Here is a 15,108-nt window from a genome sequence, read left to right on the forward strand (position 1 = left end):
AAATATCTTCCCAGACTGAACCCCCTCCTTCCTTTCCCCATCCCCCCCGCCTTACCTCCTTCCCCTCCCCACAGCACCTGTATATATGTATATATGTTTGTACGTATTTATTACACTATTTTATTTGTACATATTTATTCTATATATTTTATTTTGTTAATATGTTTTGTTTTGTTCTCTGTCTCCCCCTTCTACACTGTGAGCCCACTGTTGGGTAGGGACCGTCTCTATATGTTACCAACTTGTACTTCCCAAGCACTTTATACAGTGCTCTGCACCCTGTAAGCGCTCAATAAATACAATTGAATGAATGAATGAATGAATCTAAAATAGTCATCAGTCAGGCATCTATTAATCCACAAAATTACCGTGTCCAATTATGAGACGCACAAAATGGTAATGGATTTTCATTGGGTAAACGGCTCATTGATTCAGACGGGGACTGGTAATTTTAAAATCTATCGCAGTAAGTACGTGAGTCCACAGAACATGAAATTGTAGCACTGCCTGATTTTAGGGAAAAACAGTGAAATACAGGGGAATCGAACTGTCAACTCTGTTCTGAGCCATCCTCAAATACAAACAAAAATTTAAGCGGCACAAATAAGACATCATCTTGCTCGAAAGGCTCAGACTTCTTTTCTTCTCAATCCATTGCCAGCAATGGTACCAAATATTTCTTTGAGCTGTGAGCTCTTTGGGGGCAGAGATTACATCTTTTCACTCTACGCTCCCGAGCAAGTTCAAATACAGTGTGCCGTTCTCCAGTAGGCCATCAGTGAATATTATCGATAAGGAGCATGTGTCCCTAAATGCTGGTGGGTGTGTACATTCACTTCTAAGGGATTTTCCTGGGCAAAAGAATGGGCAAATCACCATTCCATTCTAGTCTGACACCTTTGCTCCACACACCCCACTAATATAGGAGCTTGTGTGTACATATACATTTATATGTCTGTATCCTTTCACAATCTGGGAGATTAGCACCACTGAACGTCCCGGGAGTTTTGCTAGCTGAGACAAAAGCATTGTATTTCACTAAGAACATAAGGCTAGTAGAGAACAAGATCAGCCCTGCCTGAATTGATGGAGGAGCCTGAGGACTGTTGTGTTCCAGCAGGAATGCACTGCTCTTCTTAGTGGAGTGGTTTTTACTGAATTAATGCTGATTTTCTGAAATTTCTTTCACTGTCTCTTAATTGAGGACTCCCTGAGGGCCAGTTACTTTGCCTGAACTAAAGTCATTGTGTCTTTCCAAGCACCACTTACTACAATGGCCTGCGCATTGCCAGAGCTTAATAAATGGCATCACTACCACTTCCAGTATTACTCCTGAAGTCTATCCGAAGATTCATAATATTCAGACAAAATACAGATTAAAGTTCTCCCTTTTCACGAGCTTCGTTTCTCCGCTAAGAATCCTCAATCTGTCAGTGGATTGATTGAATGCTTACTGGGTGCAGAGCACTGTACTAAGTGCTTGGGAGAGTATGACACAACAGAGCTGATAGACATGCTCCTGCCCATAACGAGCCTACGGCCTAGAGGTGGAGACGGACATTAAATAAATTATAGATATGTTACATAAGTGCTGTGCAGTCTAAGAGAAAAGGAAAGAGAAGGAATGTGATGGACTAAAAAATGATCAAAATAATTTACTGGAGGTTTTCCTAGAAGTTCTTGGGCAGAAGGGAAAAAAGATGAATTGCGAAGACAGAGTTAGAAATGAGGAAAGGTAATCAATAACTGCAAAGGCACCATTTGGTTAGACAGTGAGAATAATGTAAAGAAGGAAGAGCTGCCTAGTAAATCCGACGCACACATAACGAGTCAGTCGGTCAACTGTATTTCTTGAGTGCTTACTGTGGGCAGAGAACTGTACTAAGCGCTTGGGATAGTACAATGAACAGAAACATTCTCTGCTCACAATGAGCTCACTGTCTAGAGGGGGAGACAGACATTAATATAAATAAATTACAGATAGGTACATAAATGCTAAGAATAAGTACTCCTGATACCCGGCAACCCTCTCTCCATCGTCATCCAAATGCCACTATTAAGCCCGAAAGTCTGATACTTTCATAAACACAGATGGAGATTTCTTTTCTACAGACTAATCAGTGATTTTTAAATTCTCTAAATTGTCTCGCCCCAAGGAAATTATCTTGCCATACGATTCTCGGGAGCGCTAGTTTTGTCAACTCTCCATCTAATCTTGTTTCCCTCTGGGAAAGAGGCGTAAGAGGTGGAGACATACAGACCCTGACTCAGATCTGTTCTGTCTATTGCCATTTTCCTATCCAAACCCTCATTGTTGGCACGATACAAAGTCTGCACTGTAAGTGAACTAGACTTTCCAAAGCGGAGATTAGCACAGCAAAAAAACAATGGTCCGTAGTCTTTACAGGATCTAGAAATCTCGTAAATTAATCAATAGCCTATTAAGCGCCTACTCTATGCAGAGCACCCCACTAATGCTCGTGGAAGTCCAATAATATTAGTAGGCCTCCCTAACTCTAAGATTATGAGCCTCCTGTGTGTCCAATTTGAACATCTGTGCCTATAGGAAGTGCTTAATACCGAATGATGACTATAATCATAAATAAACACAATCTCTGCCCCCTAGGAGTTGACCATCTAGGAGGGGAGTTTACAGTGTGCGAGAAGAATCTTCTAGGCTGTAAAATAAACCTTGTTGGTGATTACTAAGTTCCATTCCTCTCTTTTCTTCTCCTGGTTTTATATCCAAAGAGTTAATCGAGTCCCCTATTTGCCTTGAGTCAGTGAACAGAGAAGGAGTGGAAAATTCAGAACTATTTCCTCATGTGGCAATGCAAGTTTTGAACCACGTTTTGCCTGAAATGTTATCAAAAACACTTCAGGAGATTTGGGAAACACAAGGACAAACTAGCAGCTTCTAGAGCCTTGAGCCCTCAGGTGACCATAAGGAGTAGCAATATCTATTTAGCACTTACTATATGTATAGCACTGTACCAAGCACTGAGCACTACCTTCAGTTACGCAAATTATGCACATATTCAAAACCCCCAAGCCCTCTTCCATCAATCTTACGGGGCTAAATTTTGGCTGTAAACTCCTATTTTCCCTCTCTCACGTATTCAAAACCCCAAATCCCTCTTCCATCGATCTTACGGGGCTAAATTTTGGCTGTAAACTCCTATTTTCCCTCTCTAGTGTCATGGTTCCCCCTTTTAGACTGTGAGCCCACTGTTGGGTAGGGACTGTCTCTATATGTTGCCAACTTGTACTTCCCAAGCGCTTAGTACAGTGCTCTGCACACAGTAAGCGCTCAATAAATACGATTGATGATGATGATGGTGCATGCTCTTTTATAACAGGACTGCAGACTGTACTCTCCCCCTGTAGACTGTAAGCTCCTTGTGAGCAGGGATCTCGTCTACCAACTCTTTTCATTAATAATAATAATAATAATAATAATGGCATTTATTAAATGCCTACTATTTGCAAAGCACTGTTCTAAGCACTGGGGAGGTTACAAAGTGATCCGGTTGTCCCACGGGGGGCTCACAGTCTTAATCGCCATTTTACAGATGAGGTAACTGAGGTCCAAAGAAGTTAAGTGACTTGCCCAAAGTCACACAGCTGACAATTGGCAGAGCCAGGATTTGAACCCATGACCTCTGACTCCAAAGCCCGGGCTCTTTCCACTGAGCCACGCTGCTTCCATTCCATCCTACTGATTGAGCGCTAACTGTGTGCAGAGCACTGTACTAAGTGCTTGGAAAGAACAATTCGGCAAGAAATAGAATAATCCAGAGAAGCAGCGTGGCTCAGTGGAAAGAGCCCGGGCTTTGGAGTCAGAGGTCGGGGGTTCAAATCCCGGCTCCGCCACTTGTCAGCTGTGTGACTTTGGACGAGTCACTTCACTTCTCTGGGCCTCAGATCCCTCATCTGTAAAATGGGGATTAAGACTGTGAGCCCCACGTGGGACAACCTGATTACCTTGTATCTGCCCCGGCGCTTAGCACAGTGCTTTGCACATAGTAAGCGCTTAACAAATACCAACATTATTATTATTATTAATCCCTACCCAACAACAGGCTCACAGTCTAGATGGGGGGAGACATACAACGAAACAAAACAAGTCCACAGGCATCCATAGTATCAATATAAATAGAATTATAGATATATACACATCATTAATAAAATAAATGGAATAATAAATATGTACATAAATATACAAGTGTTGTGGGGCAAGGAGGGGGGGTAGAGCAGAGGGAGGGAGTCGGAGCTGTTGTATTGTAGCTCTCCAAGTGCTCAGTATGGGGCTCAGCAGATGGTGAGCATTCAATAAATAGTGGCTGACTGAATGATAGACTATCAATTGATATTTAAGATTCGCTCCACCCTCAACCCCCTCATCACTTCTGTACATATCTTTAAATTGTACAAGTTATGCATTTTTACGAATAGCTGTGTCCCCCTCTAGACCGAAAGCTCGTTGTGGGCAGGGAACGTGCCTGCCAACTCTTCCGAGGTGCACTCTACAAAGCTCTTAGTACTGTGCTCGGCACGGAGAAAGCGCTCATCGGAATAACTGAGAATGACTGGTGATAGCTACACTTCTATAATATTTTGCTTTTTGTTTTACGAAGAAGCAACTAAACTCATTAGGAGTATTAACTGCAAAACATAGTCGTAACATTATGGTCCCGTGGGGTACAGAGTGTAAACTTGTCCTCTAGACTGTAAACTCATCTTGGGCAGGGAGTGTGTTTGTTGTAGTGCTATGTGGTCCTCTCCCAAGTGCTCAGTACAGTGCTCTGCACACAGTAAGCGCTCAATAAATATGACTGATTGACATAAACACCACTGGAGGAAAAGATAAGAGTTTAATAAAATCAAGGGGAGAGTCTTGGTCAAAGCCTTTTAAATTTGCCATTCATTTTTTGATATTCGCCCAATCGGTCGACGGATTAAATCCTTCTATTTTCAAAGAAATTCAAATCCCTTTACAAGCCTGCACTGAATTTGACTGCCGGCTTTAAAACACTTACTGTCTGAGCAGCTGACGTCCCTGCTTCCACATTAGCTGGCTGTTTTGCTGTGACTGCACTTCAGTTTCATTACCTTCATCTGGAAAACATGATATTATGATAAAATTCCAGTTGGCTTCATTTTCAGATCAGCTACATTCGTCATGAAAAAGAGAATATTTAACTTCTGCAAGAAAGCTGAGCTTTACATCTGAGAAGTACGTTTTATTTTAAAACTCCCACCCATTCATCCATCAGTGGCGTTCGTTGAGTGCCTGCTGTGTGCAAAGTGTCCAAGTGTACAAAGCACTTGGAAGGCTACAACAGAATTAGAAGACATGATACCCTCCCTCGAAAAGTTTACAAAAGCAGACAGACAATAAAATCAATTGGAGATTAGCGGCGGTAATAATGTACTGTACGTAAGAGAGTACAAGGGTGGGAATCCAAGTGCTCAGACGGCAAGGAAGGGATGAATTGGCAGTGCTTCAGGCTACGGCCTGAGGTCTCTAGACGATAAACTTGTTGTGGACAAGGAATGTGCCTGTTATATTGTTCTCTCCCCAGCGCTGAGTACAGTGCTCTGCACACAGTAAGCACTCAATAAATACAACTGACTGACTGATCGGAATTAGACTATCTCCCTCTGAGGTCAAGCAAATTTTCCATCAGTACCTTGCTAAGGCTTTTGTTTCCCTCTCGCCCCACCTCCCCAGCTGTTTTTCTTTCAGTCATCATCATCAATCGTATTTATTGAGTGCTTACTGTGTGCAGAGCACTCAACCTCCCTTTACATCATAATTCTTGTGACTTAGTCCTATTGATTGGGGGGACCCCAGAGGCTGAGAGGACCGGTGGGGAGGGGAAAGCAGATCTTGAAGAAGAAGAAGGTTCAAAGTTTCTTCTACCGGAATTTGAAACGGAAGGGAAGGAAAATTGCTGGGGAGGTAGGGAGCCTGACATCCTGAGCCACAAAAGGTTTGCAGTAATCACGTCCTCTAAAGCTGCTTCTTCTTCTTCTTCCACCTGGGGTGATGAAATAATAATAATAATAATGATGGCATTTATTATATTTCCCAAATCACCACTTGGGATGAAGGTAGGAGGGGTGGGGCAGTCCAACACACGACTACTGTGTGCTGTTTGACTACAATGAAGATGCCTAATGGTCCCTGCCAATGCCAAATGAGGGTGTCAAAGTGCAGGTGGAAGATGGATAAAAGAGGGGGAGAGGGCGGAGGGTAAGAAAAGAGAAAAGGAGGAAGGGCAGAGAATTAGGTAGTATACTTTAATCAACTTCAGGTGTCCTTTTGGGGAGGAGCAGGAGAGGACTATAAACTCCTCCTCTAGAATGTAAGCTCCTTGTGGACAGGGATTGCGTCTACCAACTCTACTGTATTGAATTCACTCAATCAGTGGTATTTCTTAAGCACTTACTGGGCGCAGAGCACTGTGCTAAGCACTTGGGAGAGTTTTTTGTACTCTCCCAAGGATTAAGGGCAGTGCTCTGCACCCAGTAAGTGTTCAATAAGTACCACTGATTGACTGAAATGGAAAGGAAGGACTAACACTAACACTCTGTGTCCAGAGCACTAGGTTGCACAGAAAATCCGCAGATCAAACTCCATACCACCATCCAAATGGGCAGAAACTGACCTAGTAATGTGAACTTTGCCGCCCCAATAAACTATGGAAGTAATATGGAAGTAATAGTTACATATTAATATTTACATGGATATTTACAAATGATCCATTTCAAAGAGAACTTTCTTCCACAGTTACTTACCAGAATCATAGCTTGGAGGCTTCATATCTCCTTGATTCAACTCCGTCCCATACTTCAACTTGTGGTACTTGGCTCTGTTGAAAAATGGCAAAAAAATATGAACCGCGTGGGGAATTTTTTTTCTTTTCTATAAGTCCTCACGTACAGGGGAGCTCCCACCTATCTCACTTAAGAATTAGGGAGACTCATCCCCTGCAGGCTGGAAAAGCTTCCCAGAGTCTCAGACACCTCCCCAGAGTCCTCCTTTATGACCCTCTACGCTCCAGTGAACGACAACCCTGACCTCTCTGAACTTATTCGGCATTTCCTAGTTTATGACATCAGCTCCAACTTTAAGACACTAGGTTTCTAAAATACAACATTACCCCCTCCTCCTTCTCCCTTTCTGTCTCTCTCTCTCCCAGACCCCGTCTTCCTATACCTTCCCCCGGCCTCAGCAGCAGTACCATCCTGCTTCCTCACCCGCCTCAGTCCGTCTTCAGTCATATTTATTGACCGCTTACTGTGCGCCAAGCACTGTACTAAGCGCTTGGGGGAGTACGATACAACAAAAAAGAGAAGCAGCGTGGCTCAGTGGAAAGAGCGGCTTTGGAGTCAGAGGTCATGGGTTCAAATCCCGGCTCCGCCAATTCTCAGCTGTGTGACTCTGGGTAAGTCACTGGGGTCTCCTTTCAACTGTCCCACAGCCGGAACCCCAGGGCCCATCAGAAGCTGTTTCTTGTGAGATGGGAAAGTGTGCGTGGAATGGCAGCACCCATCAGCACTATAAATCATTCATTCATTCAATCGTATTTACTGAGCGCTTACTGTGTGCAGAGCACTGGACTAAGCGCTCGGGAAATACAAGTTGGCAACATATAGAGACGGTCCCTACCCAACCATGGGCTTAGAGTCTAGAAGGGGGAGACAGACAACAAAACAAAACATGTGGACTGGTGTCAAGTCGTCAGAACAAATAGAATTAAAGCTAAATGCACATCGTTAACAAAATAAATAGAATATAATCAACTCCTTGTGTGCGTTCTCTGCCCTGAACGCTATGCAGTTGTCTCTGGGGCAGACTCCTTCCCCCTGGCTTTTTCTCTTTGGGTTGTAAGGCTTCTAAAGCTAGCAAGACCAAGAGGCTAATGGTGCCTTAATGACCAAATAGGCGGCTTCAAATGGGAGACTTTACAATGAAAAGAAAAGTAGGTTAGCGGTGCAAAATAAAGCTAACTGCAAACTCGTTTCTGTCTCTCGTTGACCATGGCGAAAACTAACTGGAAACTCATTTCTGCCTCTCGTTGACCATGGCGAACGTGTCTCATCAAATATACTCAACATTAAAAGATGAGGAGACGTAGCGTGGCCTCGTATATCGAGCACAGGCCTGGAGGCAGAACGATCGGGGCGGAAGGATCTAAGGTCTACACGTGGTTCCTCCACTTGTCTGCTGTGTGACCTTGGGAAAGTCTCTTAACTTTTCCGTGCCTCAGTTTCCTCATCTGTAAAACGGGGATTAAGACTGTGAGCCCCAGGTGGGACAGAGACTGTGCCCAACTTGGTTAGCTTGTATCTACCACAGCACTTAGTATAGCGCCTGGCACATAGGGAGAAGCAGCGTGGCTCAGTGGAAAGAACACGGGCTTGGGAGTCAGAGGTCATGTGTTCGAATCCCGGCTCTGACACGTCTGCTGTGTGACCTTGGGCAAGTCACTTAACTTCTCTTAGCCTCAGTTACCTCATCTGTAAAAATGAGGATTAAGACTGTGAGCTCCCCGTGGGACAACCTGATCACCTTGTATCCCCCAGCGCTCAGAACAGTGCTTTGCACATAGTAAGCGCTTAATAATTGCCATTATTATATTATTATTATAGGAAGCACTTAATACCATAAAAAAAACTTGATCAATAGCCAAATTAGACAGTTTTAAGGAGCTAATAATTACCTATTTTTTAAGCAAGCTTTTTCAATGAACTGACAGAGTCCTTATTTATGAGTAGTTTGTTCAAATCACAGCTATGGACTAGATTTCTCTCATAAAACTACTGCAAAAATAATCACATCGGTTGTGCTATGTTTTGACCTAAAGCCAACAATGAATGTGAAATAATTCAAATGGCCGGGTTGAGTGCTGAAAAAACTCAGAGAATGTTACAAATAGTAAATAGTATTTTCTAGTAAATACTAGTAAATAGTTTTACAAATAGTTTTACAAATAGTAAAAATGAATTCTATCTTAGTAGTTTCAGAATTCCTTTTTTTAAAAAAAAATCCTTCCCTCCATTTAAGAATACCCTTTGATTTTTGCAGAGCGAACCTGGGAGGACTCTAGTTCTTTTATGGATGCTGCCTGAAAACAAGCTCCTCAGTTTTATTCATGCTGAACAAAAAACTTCTTTATTGATACCCAGAGCACTGGCCTTAGATGAATCTGATATTAACAAAGGTAAACTCAAAATTAACAAGTGGAAAACGGTTTTTCAAAGACGTATTGGAGGCTATCAATTTGTGTTCCATATAAATTTGATCAATGAAAAAAAAAGATGTACAGATTATTTGTTCCAGTGACTAAGTCCCTGCAGCTTTTCTTTGAAAATATACCAAAAGCAATGAGTAGATATCATTCCTGGTGTAGGAATATCATAAAAATGTAATCCCGCAAGAATATGACTTCATGAAATCTAAACTTGCCTGGCCTATTTCTAGGCATTGGCAATAATGAATAAGAGTGACGGAGGAAGTCTCTTATCGACTTAATTCATAAGGCGACACAACACTGCCAGATGCTTGGGAATTCTTTTCCAAAGGATAATTTTTCTAAGTACATAATCCATTTGATGGGCAACCGAGCCAAAAATCCAGGGAGCAGAAACAGCTTCTGTGCTAAACAGAGTCAAAAATGAAGCTCAGTGCGGGAATCGCAGAAACCCAGTGGTCACGTGCCTCTTATTACAAGACTAGGAACTCTTTGGAGTTTTTAAAAGGGAATACTGAAGCCGGTTGCAATCCGGAAAACTGTCTTGCCGGTTGCAATCGGGAATACTGTCTTGCACTGCATTCTAGTGGGCTTGCGGAAAATTGCATAATAATCATCGGAGAGAGGTGGTGGCCACCAAAAGGAGGAGAGGGCAAGCTGAATGTAGGGGGATAAGGGGGAGGAATAAGAGGAGGGGGAGGTCGAAATGGACACAAGGCAGGAAAGCTACAGACGGGCAGACTGCACTTCCACACCGGCTTCATTCTGGGCTCGGAAAGAGCCGCGATCGTTACGCTACCTCCACTGCTTAATTTAAGCATTCGATCTCAATTACAATTTCATAAAGTGAATTAGCCGTGGAACACGATCACCTAATCGGGCTAAATACTAGGTGAGCCTTCGAGCGGCTATCTAATTCTCATTAAGGAACTTCTGCGTACAAGGGAACACGTCGCCGCAAAACAATTAACAACCACGTGTCTCTTGCTACGTCACAGTGCGGAAGCCAATGGCCGACTCCTCTTTTGCTTTACTGAGATCATTTCAATGAGGCCATCGTCCTCGGTGCATGGGGTCACCATTCATTCAATCATATTTATTCAGTCAATCGTATTTATTGAGCACTTACTGTGTGCAGAGCACTGTACTAAGGGCTTGGGAAGTACAAGTTGGCAACATATAGAGACGGTCCCTACCCAACAGTGGGCTCACAGTCTAGAAGGGGGAGACAGAGAACAAAACAAAACATGTTAACAAAATAAAATAGAATATTTATTGAGCGCTTACTGTGTGCAGAGCACTGGACTACACACTGGGGAAGTACAAGTTGGCAATATAACAATCACTTCCTTAAATGTCTGTTTTTCCCCCTGGGCACATATCCAGTCAGTCAGTTTAATTTAGATTCTGAACGAATTCCACTAAGCAGTAAACCTGTCTTATTCTATGCTCAGTAAAGGGCTTAATCCTAGAAGGGTTTATTATGAGCTACTAAACTGGTAATAATTATAATACTGTAAAATAATTCTAGGAAGGCTCATCCTGGCTTTGTTTCAGTATCCATATCTAATAGATAAGCAGCATTTCATGGTTTTCCATCCTCTTCAGATCAGTTTTTCCACTCACGGAACTGCATTTGTCATTTCAGTTGTGGTCCTTTAATCCTTCTGAACGTCTCTGGTGCCTTCCGTTCAAAACTGTCTGCTGTGAGACCCTGCTTGAGACCTTGGGCAAGTCACTTAACTTCTCTGTGCCTCAGTTAGCTCACCTGTAAAATGGGGATCACGACTGGGAGCTCCATGTGGGACACAGATGGCGTCCAACCGGATCATCATCATCATCAATCGTATTTATTGAGCGCTTACTATGTGCAGAGCACTGTACTAAGCGCTTGGGAAGTACAAATTGGCAACATATAGAGACAGTCCCTACCCAACAGTGGGCTCACAGTCTAAAAGGGGGAGACAGAGAACAAAACCAAACATACTAACAAAATAAAATAAATAGAATAGATATGTAGAAATAAAATTGCCAGTCACCAGCCCAAAAAGAGCGTTTGAAAGGTGACACAACTGATCAGCTTGTATCTATTCCAGGGGCTGGTACGTAGTAAGTACTTCACAAATACCATAAGAAAAAAATTATGTAGCTAGTTCCATGTCACAATTCTGCAGTTAAGAGCTGAATCTCAAAATGGCCTATTTCCTTCCAGTTTGCTATCCCAAGACCAAGACTGCCTCCCATCAGATTGCTAACTGATCATTACGTAGGCTCTGGTTATTGTAAATATGGGATAATTCTCCTCAAAAACGTCTGTAGGCGGAGTCCCTTCGGCCATGCCCTCCAACTGTGGTGCTACGGGAGCGAACAGCTGTTACCATGAGTTGCCATGGTGACTAGCAGCAGCATCCATCGGATCGATGGTATTTCTTGAGCGCTTACTGTAAGCAAAGCACTGTATTGGTATTTCTTGAGCGCTTACTGTAAGCAAAGCACTGTATTAAGCGCGTGGGGCGGTACAATATATCAACCGGAGTGAGACAGGCTGTTCACAGCTGTCAAGGAGTCCAAACAGGGGCTGCTTCAGGATGTGAGGATGTCAGGCTGATATCTCAGCCGGATCCCAGTCTCATCCACGTGGGCAAGCCTTGGGCAGGGGAGCCCGGGTGAAGCAGCTTGGCTCAGTGGAAAGAGCCCGGGCTTTGGAGTCAGAGGTCGTGGGTTCAAATCCCGGCTCCGCCAACTGTCAGCTGTGTGACTTTGGGCAAGTCGCTTAACTTCCCTGAGCCTCAGTTCCCTCATCTGGAAAATGGGGATTAAGACTGTGAGCCCCCCCATGGGACAACCTGATCACCTTGTAACCTCCCCAGCGCTTAGAATAATGCTTTGCACATAGTAAGCGCTTAATAAATGCCATCATTATTAGTATTATTATCATCATCCAGGCTGCGTGTTTCTGAGCCAGGATAACAGTAATAATTATTATGGTATTTGTTAAGCACTTACTATGTGCCAAGCACTGTCCTAAGGATACAGGCAAATCGGTTTGGACACAGTCCCTGTCCCACACGAGGCTCACAGTCTCAATCCCCATTTTACCGATGAGGGAACTGAGGCCCAGAGAAATGAAGTGACTTGCCCAAGGTCACTCGGCGGACAGGTGGAGGAGCCGGGATTAGGACCGTGACCTTCTGACTCCCAAGCCTGGGCTCTATCCACTTTGCTGCTCAGGGCAAAGACATCCTTTTAGACTGTGAGCCCACTGTTGGGTAGGGACTGTCTCTATATGTTGCCAATTTGTACTTCCCAAGCGCTTAGTACAGTGCTCTGCACACAGTAAGCGCTCAATAAATACGATTGATGATGATGATGATCCAGCAACAGATGCCCTACTGGACACCAAGCTGACACAGAGGCAGGTCAAATGACTAGAGAGGAACACTCACCACTGGGAAACTGAGTCTGGGGTGGGAAGACGGGGTACCATATCCTGAAGTGAACCTCTGTACCCATGCTGAGCTAAAGCCTGGGCGTGTAGTGTACAATAAAATAAATAAGAGCTCTTCTTGCCCTTGAATCCCTGATCTCATCTCTTCTACAATGAGCTAGTCACACAGCTCCTGAATAATAATAATAATAATAATAATAATAATGATAGCATTTATTAAGCACTTACTATGTGCAAAGCACTCTTCTAAGTGCTGGGGAGGTTACTAGGTGATCACGTTGTCCCATGGGGGTCTCAGTCTTCATTCCCATTTTACAGGTGAGGGAACTGAGGCACAGAGAAGTGACTTGCCCAAAGTCACACAGCTGACAAGCGGCGGAGCTGGGATTTGAACCCATGACCTCTGACTCCAAAGCCCAGGTCCTTTTCCACTGGGCCACGCTGAATAGTATCACTGGCTATAACCGAGGTGGCCAGAAGTAGTCATAGTAATATTACTATAATATTATAGTAATAGTAATAGAGAAGCAGCGTGGCTCGGTGGAAAAGAGCCCGGGCTTTGGAGTCAGAGGTCATGGGTTCAAATCCCGGATCCGCCAAATGTCAGCTGTGTGACTTTGGGCAAATCACTTAACTTCTCCGGGCCTCAGTGACCTCATCTGTAAAATGGGGATTAAGACTGTGAGCCCCCCCGTGGGACAACCTGATCAGATGACCTCCCCAGCGCTTAGAACAGTGCTTTGCACATGGTAAGCGCTTAATAAATGCCATCATTAGTAGTAGTAGTAGTAGTAATAATAATGGTACTTGTTAAGCACTTACTACGAGCCAAGCATTGTTCTAAGCACAGGGGTAGATTCAAGTTTATCAGGTTGGACTCAGTCCCTGTCCCACACTGGGCTTTCAGTCTTAATCCCCATTTTTTACAGGTGAGGTAACTGAGGCACAGAGAAGTTAAATGACTTGCCCAAGGCATAGAGCAGACATGTGGCGGAGCTGAAATTAGAACCCAGGTCCTTCTGATTCCTGGGCCCGGGTGCTATCCACTGAGCCATGCTGCATCTTATTAGCAAGGGTCCTCTGACCTGATGATGATAAAGGCATTCTTAAGTCCCTGAAGTGTTCCAAACACTGTGATAAGCACTGGCGCAGACACAATAAAACCAGTTCCGATCCATTGGCACAGCAATGACTTTAGCTGAACGGGAGCCTCTTTGACAGTGACCAAGCACAAAAGATGGGCTGCATAGTATCAATGCCACCAATTAGCCGCTTAAAGTATGTAGAAGATATTTCAAAGAATATCAGGTGGTAGAAATGCCAAATTAAGCTTACCCATTTAGACTAATATTTTGTCTCTAACAGAGGCACCAAAGGATACTTGAAATAATGGAATCACTGTTCTCACTGCACCTGGGCTTTCATTTAGGAATATACTGCTTAACAGCCCTAAGTTTCACCTCTAAAACAATCATGGTCTCATCATCCACTGACCTAACTTGTACTTCCCAAGCGCTAAGTACAGTGCTCTGCACAAAGTAAGCGCTCAATAAATACGACTGATGATGATGATGATGATCCAAACCCATCCAAAGGTAAAAAAATTCCAAATTAGGTGAAGGACTTTTTTAGTTTTGTTTTGAACCCCTCACTTTTCAATTTAAACTGATCCTATTTTTGTGAAATCTGGCAAATAATTTGGCAAAAGAACAGTGCTTGGCACATAGAAAGCGCTTAACAAGTACTATTATTATTAATAACTCCGCTCACGGAGTCCAAAGTCCTATCCCGTCAACACTGCTGTCATCCCGGTTGCACAAACACCCGCTTCTGTCTTTGCATGAAAACCTCGCTCTGAAGCGAACCTTATTTCTCTAACACAGCTTTCCTTGCTGTGTACCATTCTTTCACAGCATTGCCACTGGCTCACTTGAGCAGGATGAATGAAAATTTATTAAAGGCAGTAGAGAAGATTGATTTTACCTGTTACTTGAATACCTTAAGGAAATAGATCGATAGCATTTATGGAAAGCTAACTCTTAACAGAGCAAGGTACAAAGTGCTTGGAAGAGTACGGTAGAATGAGTAGAAACAATTAAAGTCTAGTGGGGATTAAAATAAATTAAGAGTAAGGGGAAGCAACAGAGTTTAAAGATCTGGGCGCAAATGTCTCGGAAGGCAGAGTGAGTAACCAAATATTGAGGCGACACGGAAATGCTGAAGTTGGGAGAGGTTCAAAAAAAGGTCTCTTGAAGGAGATGTGACTGCGGAAAGTTCTTGAGGATGAGCGGGGCGGTGATCTGTTGGATGTGAGACCCTGCTTGAGACCTTGGGCAAGTCATTTATCTTCTCTGTGCCTCAGTTAGCTCATCTGCAAAATGGGGATCATGACTGTGA

General features: G+C 43.5%; 1 protein-coding gene across 1 annotated transcript in view; it reads right to left on the minus strand.

Annotated features, from left to right (window-relative positions):
* Nucleotides 1-15,108, minus strand: part of STRN (striatin) — a 140,953-nt gene that overhangs the window by 53,065 nt on the left and 72,780 nt on the right. The window contains exons 6-7 of the mRNA XM_038771664.1: nucleotides 6,805-6,878; nucleotides 5,040-5,118 (exon numbers count right to left, since the gene is read on the minus strand). Of these exons, the coding sequence (XP_038627592.1) occupies nucleotides 5,040-5,118; nucleotides 6,805-6,878 (153 nt within the window). The remainder of the gene's footprint in view (nucleotides 1-5,039; nucleotides 5,119-6,804; nucleotides 6,879-15,108) is intronic.

Source organism: Tachyglossus aculeatus, chromosome X1 (assembly GCF_015852505.1).
Source record: "Tachyglossus aculeatus isolate mTacAcu1 chromosome X1, mTacAcu1.pri, whole genome shotgun sequence".
NCBI lineage: Eukaryota > Metazoa > Chordata > Mammalia > Monotremata > Tachyglossidae > Tachyglossus > Tachyglossus aculeatus.